The following is a 15,738-nucleotide window of genomic DNA, read 5'->3' as shown; positions in this document are numbered from 1 at the left end:
GTGGCAACTTTAGGATCCACCTGTAATACATGCCAGTGTTTACTAATGATTTCTTTCAGTTGCCAGTCATTACTAGTGTATGTGAGGAAAAAAACTATGCCATTATTCAGATCCTTCACCCTATTTTCTTTCTCTAAACAGGGAGCAAAATATGGCCTTCCTTTCATTCTTCTATCAGCCCTCCCACTCACACGCACTGCCTGTTCCTCTCTTACTTTATATCCTCGCTTCTGAAACTCATTGCCCGTCACAGCTAGGCCGGTATCAGTCTTCTTCCCATGCTGTGAGTTTACTATTACATAGGATCTGCCCTTAAGGACATTTCTGAAGACAAATCTGTGATGTGTACTAGTACAATGCACGTATGTAGGGATAAAGCAGTCCTTCCTATGTAACTTTGTTTGTATTTCATTATCAGTGTCCTTAAAAACTCGGACGTCCAAGGAATCAGTAGTAGTCCATGAATATTTCATAGTAAATTGTAAAAACGTATTGCTGTCATTTAAATATTGGAGGAAGGACTCAAGTTGCTGAGTATCACAAGACCATAACAAAAATAAGTTGTCGATGAATCAACAATAGAATTTGATCAATGATTGAAATCTTATCATATTCAGTACATGTGATTCATCCCAACTGGTCATGACCAAATTGGCATAGCTATTAGCATAGGGTATAATAAGAGGGCAGGTTGATAGAATTTCACATATATGTACACAGGATACACATTTTGAACAAGAAATGGACAAGTTAGAGAGTAATCTCTGTCGAAGGGGATACAATGAAAATAGAGTTAAAGATGCTATTACTAAGAGTAAACAATGCAGAAGTAATAGGTCTAGGCCTTGGTTCTCCAGTAGATAACAGGATGAAACACCTGTTCAGTCTAGAGCCTCACAGATGGATAATGTGAGGCTAATGTTAACATATAGTAATAACATAGGGGGAATATGTGATATAATAAAACAGAATTGGAATGTTTTGCTGACAGATGAAAAAATAGCCAAGGTAGTGGGACAAAAAACAGTTTTTGGCTTTAGAAGAAATAAAAATCTGAAGGATTTATTATGTCATGAAGGGAAGACAGAAAAAAGTAGGAACAATATTACACAACGTGCAGGTACATGAAAGTGCAGAAATTGCAAAGCATGTGAGTACATTGTGGAGGCCGAATCCTATGTACACCGTGTATCAGGAAAACAATGTTGTTTTGATTTGTATGCAGATTGTAGAACAAAGAATGTTGTTTACCTGGCTGCCTGTCAGGACTGCAGCTCATTCTATGTAGGAAAAACTAACTGCATGCTGAAAAATACAATTTTGAACCATTTGTCCTCTGTAAGATTAAAACATGAACATAATGTACTTTTCCAGCACATTTCTAGGTATGAAAATCATAAGTTTAATGAGACAGAGTTGAATGAAACTAAATGGATCATTGAGCTAGCAGCATATAAAACCCCAGGTTAAATGGGGTTATACCTTTAAGACCTGCACTAAAGAAAAGGAGGGTACGGTATTGAATGTTAACTGAAGAGCTATATAAAAACTGCAGTTTCATTTGAGTTTTGTATCTGAAGAAGGGTTTGGTCCCGAAAGCACTCATTCCTGTGTTTTCAATTGTGTTTTAAATGAAAGTTTGAAGCTGTTCAGCATGGTGGCCAGTACCTACCTTGTATTTCTTGTAGAGTTTATTAGTAAAGTACTTAGTTTCTGTTATAAGAACTCTAACATAAGAAAAACATAATTATTGATGTAGCAGTAATTTATCACACCTTAATACATCACTTTCCTTTGTAATATACTGTGTTATTTTAATGTTATCTTTTCTGAGATTAGATATATAATCTTCTGTAATGTCATTGTCCATGTTTATTTAAACATAGTGCTTAATTTCTTCAAACAACTCTCCCTTTTTCTCTCACAGCTGTTTATACACATTGAACTGTCAGACATACTAGCTTCTTACATATTCTTAAAACCAGAATTAATAAATGTCCCACATAATATAATATATAATAATATATATTATAACATAATGTAATAAACTAGTAACAGAAGTTGAAAATAACACTGTTATACCTGAATACACATATGTACCAAAGGTCTAGGCTATTTTGTTACCCATTAACTCTTCAATATGAGCTTTTTTGTCCACTAAATGTAATCTTAAGGTATGCAGAAATATTATAGTGGTAGTTACTAATTTAAATCAAGATATCGTAAGTCATTTTTTAATTCTGTTCATATTTACTGAAAGTATTTCAAAGTATTCTTTCCCTTTTTTGACCCTTGCACCATCATTTGCTGGACTTCCTTCACCACTCTCTTCTTCCCAACACAGATTGAATGTGGAAAGTCTTGAAAGAGAAATTGTTTGAGTGCAAAAATTCAAAAAAAATGTTTAACATCACAATCTAGGCATACAACATCAGGGGGATATATTTCCATATGAACAAGATACCCGATTAAGGTGAGAGACAAAAAATGTAAGAAACAGTCGAACTACAACTTTGAAAACTGATAAAATAAACAAGCTGGACAAATAGATTAAGCATAGTGAGACAAGATCAAGAAAATTTTGAAGAAAATATATATAAAGATATTCAGCATAATAGGAAACATTTTTATGAATACATAAGATGTGGAAGGAGTAAAGACACACAAATGGATAAACTCTGTGCAAATTCTAAAATTTATTCTGAGACACAACAGATTATAGATATACTTACAAAATCTTATGCAAAACAGTTTGGCTCCACAAAAGGGATGTTAAGTTGTCCTAGTGACATCCAGGTAACCCCAGATACTGGAATCAAATTAGATTATATTGAAGAACTGTGCAAACTGGATCCAAACAAAGCACAGAGATGAGACGGCATTAGTAATAATGACCTGAGAACACTTCAGCAAGAACTTACAGTACCATTATATTTATTATTCAGTAGGTCATATAAATATGAGGAGATTCCTCAATATTGGAGACTTGTGCCTATTAAACCTGTCTTTAAGGGAAAGGGGAGTAGGGCAAACCCAGAGTCAGACACACCCTTAAGTCTACTTTCACATTGTAGAAAAATAATGGAGAAGATAATAGTGGATAAGTTATTGTCAGAACTGGATAGGTTGGGACTTGAACCCATATATCAGCATGCATGTGTTGAAAACAGATCTATTACCACCTGTAACATGATGTTCTATAACAATATAATAACAGCTATGAATGAAAAATTGTGCTGTGATGCAATTTATATAGATTTAACTTCAGAATTTGACAGGGTCATACACAAAACATTGATCAATAAATTAGTTCAGCTAGGTATTGATGTACTCTTGATAAGATGAATAGCTGCATGGCTTACAAATAGGACATGGCAAGTATCATACAGCAACAGGACAAGTGAAATCCTTGATTATAGTCAGAGTGTCCCACAAGGCTCGGTCCTAGGCCCTTACTTGTTTAGGTTGTATCCTTCAGAACTAAATTTTTCATCTGGGGTGTTCTACAGTCTATATGCAGATGACCTGAAATTGGGTACACTGATTACATGTGTTACAGATAAGGCATGTCTGAAAAATAAATTGACTAAATTGGCCACTTGGGCACAGTAGAATAATATGCTGATAAATACATCAAAAACTAAGCATATGAGATTTAGGAGACATAAAGTGAAAGGTGACTATTTAATAGACTACATACTGATTGAAAATGTAGACTCATTTAAGGACCTGTGTATATGGGTAGATTCAGCTATGAGTTTTTCTAATCATATCAACCAATCGGTTAATGATAGTTACAGAACTATAGCTTGTATAAAAATATTTATAAAGTCTAGGAAATTAAAAATAATGAAGTCATTGTTTATTAGTTACATTAGACCTAAACCTGAGTATGGGATAACAATATGTAAACCCTATAAGAAAACAAGCATGAGTAAACTGGAAAGAGTACAGCAGAAATATACCAAGACCATCCATGGATGTTAAAATTTAAATTATGAAAGACTGAAATATCTGAACTTGTACAGTGTCTCTTACAGATATCTAAGAGGAGATCCAATATAAGTATATAGGGCATTTAGTGACAACTACCTCTGCGAATGTTTGGGGTTATCAAAAAGTACCAGAGAATCATCAGACAACCTATGTAGAAGGTTCTATAAGAATGAGAAATGTACTAATTGGTTCTCTGACGGAGTAGCTGATGCACTGAACAGACTACTAAATTACATTAAAGCAAGTACCAGTTTGGATATCTTTAAGAACAGTCTGGACACTTATGAGAACAAGTGTTTTGGTATATTGGCAAGCTAGATGAGTATTAATGCACGTGCTTGAAATATTTGTATGTATGTATTTATGTCTGTATGTAACCCTTTGTCTGCATAAAATCGGTTGTTTGTAGGAACAGTAATCATTTAATTTCTTGTCTTTGTTTCTGTTAATAATAGGGTTTCATTAGTATTATTGTTAACCATTACAGTCTGAGCACCCTTGCTTATGAACAATTGACTAAGAATCATTATCCTTAATTGTCTTTCATTATATCAGTAGTTTGTTCATAATGTTCATCAGCATTTAAATAATATCATAACATCAAACTGTGGTTGTTCATTTCTTAAATATTTTCGGCAAAGTATTTTGCAGTTAGCTATGATGTCCCCCCTTTCCCGGCCATGTTGGCATATTTTATCAGTTATGTATAATGTACATATCAGTCTCACAAAAGAAGCACATTTTGGGCAATCTCCAACATCTTCTGGTCATTATTGCACCAAAAGGATTTATTTTAACTAACGTGTAACCAAATCAGTAATTTCCAAGACACCATTTAAATGTCATGATCATTGATCACTGTTTAACAAAATATGCAGTTTCAGAAACTTCTTTGAAATACACAATACATTCAGTGTGAGGAAAATGTATAATTCTGTGGCTATTCTGAATGATTAAACTTAAATAAATGTAATCTTTCCAAGGAGATACAAGTGCCTTTCTGTTCACAAACTGCCAGAAGCTAACCCACAAATACAAAACTTTCAAAGGTAACATCATATAAATGCTATTTCCCATATTGGATCAATGACTGAATATCTTGAATTTTAAAGCCCTAACAGCTCAGCAGGTGTTTGCACCACATCATGTGTGTTAATGGCACATTCTGCTTATTTTTTATTCTTACAGCAGGTTGATTTTTGGTTTTAATAGAGCACTCATTTAGTTGTTCATTAGCAGTAAGTTCTGCAGAGCATACTGACCTCGTCTCTGTAAGCTTTCCAATATCCTCTTGTAACTGTTTTATTTATACCATTATATTGTACTTTGTCGGGCAAATTACAGTCAATAGTTGCTCCTTGGAAGATAACAGTTGTGGCATGCAAAGCGTCGCTATGCAAATCAGCTGATTCCAACTGAAGATCCTATCCCTGAGTTAACAGAAAACATTTTTCAGCAGCCTTTTACCAAGATAAGGCTGAATCTTCATCTGGTTCGTGTTCAGCTATCAATTTTAATAGAATGATGTTATCAAAGCCACCATTAGCAGCAACATTAGTCTGCAACTCACAAGTATCCCTTTGTAATTTCATTTTTTCATTCACTTCAGTCTTCTTTCTGCTTCTCCATCTTAAGGTTACAGTGACACTGTTACCCCCTTCAACAGAGAGAAGAGGGATTTTCAATGTCTTGTAAAACTAGCCTTAGTCAGTATGAATTCCACTTCTTGTTTCCCCTGAAACTAAGCTATGCCTAAGTGACTAAACTAGTCAACAAAATGCAAATAAAAACAGTCCGTCTTGACTGTGGATGAAATTATGTGAACCTGCTGATTTGTGATCTTTTGAAAATCTATTGCTACCTTCATTTTTTGTGTTACTTCAGTTTTCTTCAGTCTTCAGATACATGCCCTTCAGCAGGTTACATACTACCTGTGTGGTTGAACATTCTTATGATTATGGAACTAGTCTCAATAAAAAAAATGGGTGTGTAAAGCTGTTTGTTGTAGGCTGAAATGCAGAAACCACAATTCTCTGTATTGCCATGTGCGGCTTTTCACTACAGTGAACACCCTAATTCAGTAAAATGCCTACTCGCTTAACAAGTTATTTTAAACAAAGTGAAATCAAGGCCTGAAGAAAACATTCCTTCTTACTGTTGCTACCGATGTGGGAGCCAGGCTTGCTCATGAAATGCTTGTATGTGCAGTTAATTGTGTGTGACTGCTAGGCTTTTCCCTAGAAGGTCAAATTGCCAATGTACCAAAGATTCCTCTGTCTCTGAACTAGCAGAGGTTTGAGGTGCAACCCCCTACACTGGGGATTCATGGGGTCTTGCCACCTATGAAAATGCATTTTGTTTGTGTGTGTTTTATTGTTTCAGAATGCTGTTTATATTCCTGATGTTTCACTCCATTTCTAATTGTGGTTGCATGAGGCAATCCATAACTGAGTTGGTATTGTGTCACGGAGCCCACCCATATACTTCCTGTCATTATCCGTTGCATGTATCATACACCCTGCACACTTTAAAAAGGAACTGAAACATTATTTTCTCAATACCAAATCATGTCCCTGCTTAAAACCTACCTAATTCTCCCATTTATCCAATGGTGCTTCTTCTCTCTGAACTCCTGAGAGCATCTGTACCTTCCTAGGAAGCCTAGGCAAGAAATCTGATCACTTGTATATAACTTGTTTGATCACTTGCATATAACTTATTTGTACATATATAAAAAAAAATAGTTCATATACTTATTTCTTTGAGACTATTCTCTTAGGGTAATCTAAATACGTTTGATTCAAATTTGTACTAATATGTTCTGGAGTGAAACTTGGTTATGTTACTTTTTATTTTTGTTATCTATGTAATCCTCAATTGTTTTGTAACTGGAGCTTTTCTCCTCATGTCTCCACTGAAAATGGGCCCCTGGCCCAGCTGGACCAACCCGGTTAACAAATGTCAATGAATTTCAATAAATAGTGGTATCTGTGACTGATGAATGATGACTTCTTTCAGTAATAAGCTGTATTCATTGATCCAATGAGCATCAAAACCACAATCTTCATTTTATCAAGTTACCTAAGAAAATGAAGTCGCACAAAGTAAGAGCCTTAGGGCAGTAATCATGCAAAATTAAGAACTTAATTTTTTATTGTAGTACCACTTTACTGCAAGACAGCTTTAAAAGGCTGTGTGGCCTGTAACACTGCTTTGTCGCACTCCTTCCCTCAGAATTATGCTGCCATCACACATTACTAGTTGATTAGCGATGCAGTTATCTGCATGGTGTAGCTGTGTCTGCAGCCAAAAGGGAAGGAATACATTTATGAGGGGGTGTTCCCCTAAATCTGTCACATGTACACAGTACACAGCCAGCACTCAATGATTTCTTACCTTAATGATCAGATAAATGGAAATTGCTTTTTACAGATTCCAAAGTGGGTTACAGTGGCACATCTTACTAGAAGAAAAATGTTTTAACACAGGAAAGGATCTGCCAACTTGTTGCCTCACACGTTGGCCACCACTTGACACAGGTTTGCCATGCCTGTTATGTATCCAGCCCTGATGGTAGTCTTTCCTTCTGTTTTTCAAGAAAAATGACTGGAACAACTTACTATAAAATTTATTGGTAAAAGCAAAGCTTTCATGTTCAACAATCCTTCTTCAGTGCAAGATAAAATACACAATTACTTTGGCATTTATATACAAATTTGTATCAATTATTCAATAAAGCACAGCTAGTAAAACAAACAATTATAATTTTAAAATGCAAAGAACAAATATGTGAATATAGATATGTGAATATGTGAATATAGATATATGTATGTATGTAAGCATAAACACAACTCTATTAACAACATCAATTTAAAATTAAATCTAAAACATGAATTTCACATCTTCACTTATACCAAATGCTCTATAACTAGGAACTACTTTAAGTGGAACATCCTGTCCTTTAAAACTGGTTTAAGTGTAACCATTTTGTTAATACGAGGAAAAGTATCAGCTTGCAATAATAAAATCCACTCATATTCCTTTAGTTAAAGTTTGTTATTCAGGTCACCTCCCCTAATATTCTTATGAACAACAGTCACGACTCTAAATGTAAAATTATGACTTGAGTTGTTCACATTTATATGTTTTACCAATGAATTTGTTAAATTATTTCTTCTTATATCCGACTTATATTCTGTTATTCTGTCCCTGAGATGTCTAGTAGATTTGCCTACATAAAAACTAAAACAAATTTGGCAAGTAGCTTAATATACTATATTACAGGTATTACATGTGGCAAAATATTTTTCCCAGTGACAGGATGTATGAAATTTTCCTCATTGTTAGTAGATGAAAAACAACCACAATTAAAACGGGATAGTTCCTTTTTTCATTATTAGTTGACTATTATCTACACATTTCATGTCCTTAACATTTGCTTTAAATTCACACAATTGCAGTAAGAAAATCTAGGTTTGTCAGAGATGATATCTAGTAGTTCTGCAGCACTTCTTAAAATGCTTGTTTCTAAAAATTATGTTTTTCACATCATCACTACATCTATTATATATAGTGGTATAACGGAGTGTATTGCCACTTACACTTTGTCTAACGCTTTTATTAGTACGATGTTGATTGCTAAAATAAGGTGGAAATTCTGCATCTCTCACAGTTATAACTTCTTTTATATTATGTAATAATTTTTCATCATATCCTCTCTCCATAAATTCATTTGTAATAGCATCCGTTTGTTGAATGCATCTATCATATTCTGTATTCAGCTTACAAATACGTTTATATTGTCCCTTAATGATTCCTTTAAATATGTGGGGAGAGTGCATGCTAATGTAATGGAGATAATTATTTTTATGTACCATTTTCTTGTATACAGAAATCTGTATGGCATCACCATTTTTGCTCAAATCTATATCCAAAAATTGAATGTTATGTGATGAATTGGTCTTAGAAAAATGCAAAAAGTTAGTGCTATTATTAAGAAATTCAACATATTCATTCAAATCCTCAGTGCCGCCTTCCAAGATAAAAAACACATCATCAACATATTTTTTGAAAAAAGTTACATTAGAACTGTTACAACTTGGAGCATTATATACAAACTTTGTCTCCCATTTATCGAGTACAAGATTTGCATAAGTATTGGCAACGGGGGTACCCATTACCACTCCTGATGTCTGATGGCAATATTTGTTATTAAAGGCAAAAATATTGCTGTCTAAGACGAGCTCAAGCAATTCACAAACAGTTTCTATCTCTCTGCCTTATAATAAGCCATGGCCACATAATAATTCACAAATCGAATTTACTCCATATTCTCTAGGAAAAAAACGTGAATAGTGATTTTAGTATAGTGATTGGCTGTGCTTTATTGAATAATTGATACAAATTTGTATTTAAATGTGGAAATAATTGTGTATTTTATTTTGCACTGAAGAAGGGTTGTTGAATCTGAAAGCTTTGCTTTTACCAATAAATTTTATAGTACGTTGTTTCAGTCATTTTTCTTGAAGTTTGGATTTCTACGCACTGCTACTTTACCAATATTCCTGTTTTTTTCATCAGTCTTTCCTTCTGTCACAAATGTTAAGCCAACCTACCTGTCATTAGATGATATCACTGTGGACTGGTAATGACTTTATAGCTGGCAAGCCTACTTACATTACTAAAAGCTTTAGTTAACTTGAAGAATGCTCACAGCTGCAGACTATTAGGAATGTGTTATATAATCAGTGACTCTTATAAGGGAATGAGAAAATTGTCTGGCAGTCCATTCCTGGAGTTCGTGGAGCCATGCTGTCAGACTGGGTAGAATACTTGGCAACATTAAAATCTTTGAAAGTATCAACATACTTAAGACAGCAGCAGCTACAAGTAGAAACCACAAGTAGCACTTTGACTTACGTTTATTCTAGCTTTGAGAAGAGCACAGAGGTTAACTGGGGAACATTTCATGCATTAGACATGAGACACTGTTATTATTGTAGTTATCTGTATTTGGTGATATTACTGTACAGTCCAGCCTTATTCTGTATATAAACTTTTCAGAAGAGATGCAAGATTTTGTATCAGAACTGATAGCAATATTGAAGACTAGGGAATGCACTTTATTCTTGCCACCCCTGTCTTTTTAATTTGGGGGAGCTGATAAGTTGTACTTGACAACTGTGATTTTTGGACAGAGTGGTTGTCCAGGTGGTCTTGACACAAGTATTGTGGAATGTATTGCTGTCTGGTTTCTGGATATTGTGACTAGTTTTAAGAGTGCTTTAGGCATACTCACTATGGATTTTTCTCTTATTTTTCTACAGAAGTTGGATCCCTTCACTGTGAGCTGCAAAGAAGCAATAATATTTTTGCAGAATTCAATTAACAGTCTAAACCTAGAGAGAATGCCAGATTCAGCTCAGGTAAGCTGTGATCCCCTGCATAACTGTAAGAAAGGATTATTCTTCTCAAAGGAACTAGAGGATATGGGGTTACCAAAACATTATTCCAAGCTGGTTTAATTTATGCATTGTGTATATTTGTACTATTGAAATAAAGTGCACCCCAATGTGTCTTATTTTTTTTCCTTTTCATCCCTCCTGAATCCTAAAATCTGCTTATAACCACATGCATTATCTGACTGAAATAAGTAAAACAGTAATGTGTCTTCCAATAATCCTCCATTATTACTTAACCTAGCTGAGTCAGTGGTTGTTTACTGAATTTCATTGCCTTCAGTCTTACTGCAGTTGCCTTTCCTGTTCAGATGGTGCAGGTCACACTCTTCTGGCGTAACTGTTTGCAGTGCATAATATTATTTGGCTGCAATGTAAGGTGCATGTTGAGCAACAATGGTCACATCCCATTGTAGTCTTCACCGAAAAGTACCATCCAGCAAAATATTTGCATTACTTCAGCAGACAAGTTTTAAAAATATAAAATCAATTAAAATGACCTTTGACTAGACAGTACATTCCTGTAGCCATATCTTATAGAAGCAAATACGCATTGGGTGGTTTCCAAACCTCCAAATCAAAACAAATAATCACTCAGCCATCATACAGAGCAGCTCATATTTTTCGTACAGTGCTTCTGGCTTTACTCTCAGCGTACGCTTTCAGCTAATTAACAGTAACCAAAACAATGGAATTCTTTGTATCTGTGATTATTAGACATTCCTTATATACATGCATGCACACATATCCACGCACACACACACACACACACACACACACACACACACACACACACACACACACACACACACACACACACACACACATTCATTGCTAAAGATTTACTTGTTTATTTATATTTGTTTGCTAGAATGTCTATCTGGGAAGTCCTATTTGATTTATTTATTTATTTACTTATTTATTTACATTTGTTGACCAGGAGTGTCTGACTGGACATAGGTCCATTTTCAGCGGAGGCCCGGAGAGAAAAGCTCCACAGTTAAAATAAACAGACAGTAGTTACATTGGATTACATAGCGATTAACAATTTAACATAGCAATTACTTGCAACATATTTACAGATGAAGAACATAGTACGTCAGTAGACAACTAGAATCTTTATCTGTGAAGTACATAACAGACATTAACAAATGTTACAATAAGAAGTTCCTGTTGTATAATAAGTACAAGGCTTATGAGCATCTGAGCTTGCTATAATCAAGGTAGTTAGTGGAGTGGAAAGAAAGGTAGTGGTTGGATGGGGTGGGTGATATTAAGAGTGGGAGTTGCAAGGGCATAGCCAGCATGTTTTTAGGTGCGCTTTTAGTAAAGTTTTGAAGTGGGTGCATGATGGTATGGAGGTAATTGTGGGTGGGAGGGAGTTCCATAATTTGGCTATGGCGCAAGAGAACAGTGCTTCATCAGCAGAGTTATTGGCTTTAGCGATCTGCAAGTGATTTTTGTTGCTGGATCTTAGTGGTCTGGTGGTGCGATAGGGTTGGAATAGATTCTGGAGGGGTGGGACATTTAGTGGATGGTTTACTAGTTTGTGGGCGAGTGAGAGTTGATACCATTGAAGGAGGTGAGGGAGTTCAAGCCAGCCCAGTTCAGCAAGTGAGAGACAGTGGTGACTACGGTAGGATGCCCCTGTGGCGAATTTGGCGATTTTGTTGTAGCAGGTCTCTAGCTTGTTTAGATCTCATTGCCTTAGGTTGGTATGTAATGGAGAGGCATAAAGTAGGGTGGAGATAAGGTGGGAATTCACTACTGAAATCTTTGCTGCTTTGGTGAGAAGTTGCTTATTTCTGTATAACGCTCCTAGTTTTTTGTGGACTTTATTTATAGTCATGGATATGTGAATGTCAAATTTTTGTTTATTGTCTATTTCCACTCCTAGCTATTTGGTGTGTTCAGTTGGGTATATAGCGGTGTTGTTTTTTGCTGTGATGTTAAAGTGTTTCCTCAGGATATAACTCCAAATAAATATACAGAGACAAAATAAGTAAGATTCTAAGTACACAGTAATGATAAATATATACCTAAGCTGATGTGTTGCAGTCACTGTTTATCATATTTACAAACTGAGAAACAGACAACAAAAGAATGCAAAATATAAAGATTAGGAGCAGAATATAGTTATCAAAAGTAAGAATAAACAGAGAAGGGAAAACAAGGCTGGAAATGGAAGAGAAGTGAACAGAAGACTAAGAAGAAGTTGGTAAAAATAAGTTACAGTTACACAGTGTGCTATGAAGTAAAAAGGTGCAGTCCACTAATCTACCGATTGTTTAGTAAGTAAAAGCTTAGTTTGTATTACATTTATAAATCCAACTAAACAGCGTAGTTTAGTGAAAAAAATAAACTATATAGTGAAGAGTTTCACATAAAGTGAATCTTAAATGGCACTACTGCTGGAAATCCATTGTAGAAATAGAAATTTAGAAGGAATTTGAAGTTGTGTAAGTCTTGTAATTGTTACACGAGCTGGAGAATGAGAAGGCTCCATGGATTGTTAGTGCTAGTGCAGTTGTCATTAGATGGAAAGCAGATTTTTTAAGTGCCATGTAGGAAGTGTCTAGGTAATAGAAGTAGCTGAGGCAGGGCATTAACTTTCTAAAGTCATTTATGTTCTAGGCTACGTCATTTGAAAATAAGATGAGTAAATTCTAACCAGCCAAGTTCCCGACATGAAAGCCAGGGTTGGGTAAAACTTGTATGTCCTGCAGTGAACCAGTCAATTTTATTGTAAGATGATTCCAGTTTAAATAGCTGGAGTAAAGGAATTTTAAGTTAGTTCAGAAACAGGAACCATGCAAAAGATAAAGTCAGGCAGTAATGACGGACTCTGTCTGTTACAAAATGACTCTTCTGTGTATAACTTGTATAATATGATTTTTTTTGTCTTCTGTTTGTTACTGTAGAAGTCTAACTAAAGTTACTTAAGCAGCAAATCAGATCAGTTTATGAGCTATAAATGTATTAATGAAAATTAACTTCCGTGAGATTAGACAGACAGAAATGTAAGAAGAAGGGCTGTTTTTCAAAGTAATTACTGATTTCTTTTGTTACTTACATTTTGTATTCATTTTTCTTTATTTATTTTATGTGGGGAGCATTTTATAAATGTGATAAAACATGAAATTGTGTTGTTTTATTGCCTGATCAGAGAATACATGTTATTCCCCCATGCATCAAGGCATGCATTTGTTAGGCAATAAACCTCACCTCATTATGTCTTATTTTGTATGAGTGTGGGGTGGTGTGAGCTATGGGAAAGAGGTTGTTCTGGAACAGAGTTTGTCTGGGACATTTACTAAGGAGGAGGAGGTGTAAGGCATGATGCTTGCCTAAAAAATAACAAGTAAATGGCAAAACGCCCTCTACGACATTTAAAATGAGAAGCATTCATAAGGGAAGGTTGCATGCTGAGTGTATAAGTTACACAACAGTGCAGAGGGTAGGAGATTGTAGTAGATACTTGAGAGTTCTTGAGAAAGTACAAAGACCACCAAGTGACATGAAAGTTACAGCACCACAAAGCTGGGCAAGTAGAGGAAACCGAAAGACAAAATAGCACAAATTGCATAAATGTTGGTTTAAGGTAATAAATTGCAGATAAAGTATATTACTGTAACATGCTGATAAATTATTTTTTGCTAGCATAATCATAAATCTGAACAGGTTAAACCACTAGTCTGGGAATGTAATTATTACGGATGATGTTGATAGAATGGAGTTTTTGGTAGCGGTCATGTGAAGTTAGATTTGGAGAAGATGTATGCTAGTAATAAGGATTTTCAGAAAAAAATATCTTGATGTGGGAATACCATGGTGTCTTCATTTAAAAAGCACAGATCACAGTCCTTACAGCTTGCACATCAGATAAATAATGATAAATCATCATCAGTCTGTTTAACCAACTAGGTAGCTGAGGTCCTAGTAATGCACTGAAAAAAGTGTTCCAAGGATAGGACATGGGTGGCCTAATGGTTAAGGTGTTTGCCTTACAAACACAAGATGCAGGGTTTGAGTCTCACAAGGGATAATTGGCTAGGCTTACATAGGCTCACAAGGGCAGTTAGCCTAGTACTAACCTATGAACATAGTATGGACTTATGGGTTAAAACATATCAAAAACTGTTAACTTCCTTTGAGCTCACAGATTGTAGCAGTCTATATGTGTTGCTTGTTAATGTCAGTGGTGAATTGAACCTGATCTTTGTAATAGATTGCTGCAGTGATAAATACATTGCACTAGGCCCAACTAAGCTGACAAATTATCAGACTATATGGCTGTGGGGTTTTGTTTGGCCTTGTGGTACACCATCTAACCATCAAGTCTCCCTTCTGGCACACTGCTTTGGCCTGTTCATTCCACTACCTTAGTGCCTGCCTAGCTTCAGATTTAATTTCTTCACTCATCCCAGGGGTGTGGGTTGAGATACTGAGGAGAAGGAGCTGTAAGAGCTCTGTTATCTTGAAGGGGACCAGGATTTTTTTCCCTAGCCCTAATATCGATATAGCTGCTTGTCCAACTGGGCAAGAGTGGTTTGAACTCATGTATTGCCCAAGGATATGCCTATTCAACTTCTCCACCTCTCCCAGCCTGGGCTTCCTTTCTTGATTCACATGATCCCACACATCTGGGATAGGAACATCCCCATCCTCCTTGCCTGTGCCATTAAGCTGCAGAGACAGAAGTCACTAGTCAGAATTGGTCACCTGTAATGTCAGGGCTTTATCCTTTTATGTCACTGGTGAGACTCAGACTGAATGGTTATGTTTCAGTCTTACACAGATCGACAGATGGTGATTTGCAACAGTGTTTCTTGTATCAAATGCTGTGCAGTCAACTCTGTGGCTAAGATGAAAGTAAAAGTTATGTAATGTACACACAAATGTGGATTCGTATTTAAGGTATTGAGACAGAATGCTACAATTCAGCTAATGAAGTGTAGCGGTGGTAAAATAGATGTGATCCAGTATCCTTTATAAGGAGAAGTGCATTGCACTATGTTTTGGACAGACACAGAAGACTGCATACAACGCACAAACCCCAAATATCATTAGGTTAAAATAAAATATGTATATGTAAAATAAAATGATGATTATCAGCTGCTTGAAAGTCAATAAGTAAATGTAAAAGAAGAAAGTCTTACGGCAGAAAACAACAGCTAAAATGCGCCAAGTTCAAAAGCCACTAGTTTCGTAATAATATTTCTCTATGTGGCTTCTCGTTGTTAGCACTGTCTTTATCTCCTCACACAGACCAACGTAATTAGTA

The 15,738-nt window shown here is 35.5% G+C and overlaps 1 protein-coding gene across 4 annotated transcripts in view; it reads left to right on the top strand.

Annotated features, from left to right (window-relative positions):
• PLEKHG4B (pleckstrin homology and RhoGEF domain containing G4B) overlaps positions 1–15,738 on the top strand; it is a 960,241-nt gene that overhangs the window by 698,331 nt on the left and 246,172 nt on the right. For all 4 annotated transcript variants that reach the window (XM_044065125.1, XM_044065124.1, XM_044065120.1 and 1 more), the window contains exon 9: positions 10,323–10,421. In XM_044065125.1, coding sequence (XP_043921060.1) covers positions 10,323–10,421 — 99 coding nt within the window. The remainder of the gene's footprint in view (positions 1–10,322; positions 10,422–15,738) is intronic.

The sequence above is a fragment of the Protopterus annectens genome, chromosome 3.part0 (assembly GCF_019279795.1).
Source record: "Protopterus annectens isolate FY-2018-M chromosome 3.part0, PAN1.0, whole genome shotgun sequence".
Lineage (NCBI taxonomy): Eukaryota > Metazoa > Chordata > Ceratodontiformes > Protopteridae > Protopterus > Protopterus annectens.
Note: the sequence above shows the minus strand (reverse complement) of the source record. Positions and strands in the feature narration are given on the sequence as shown.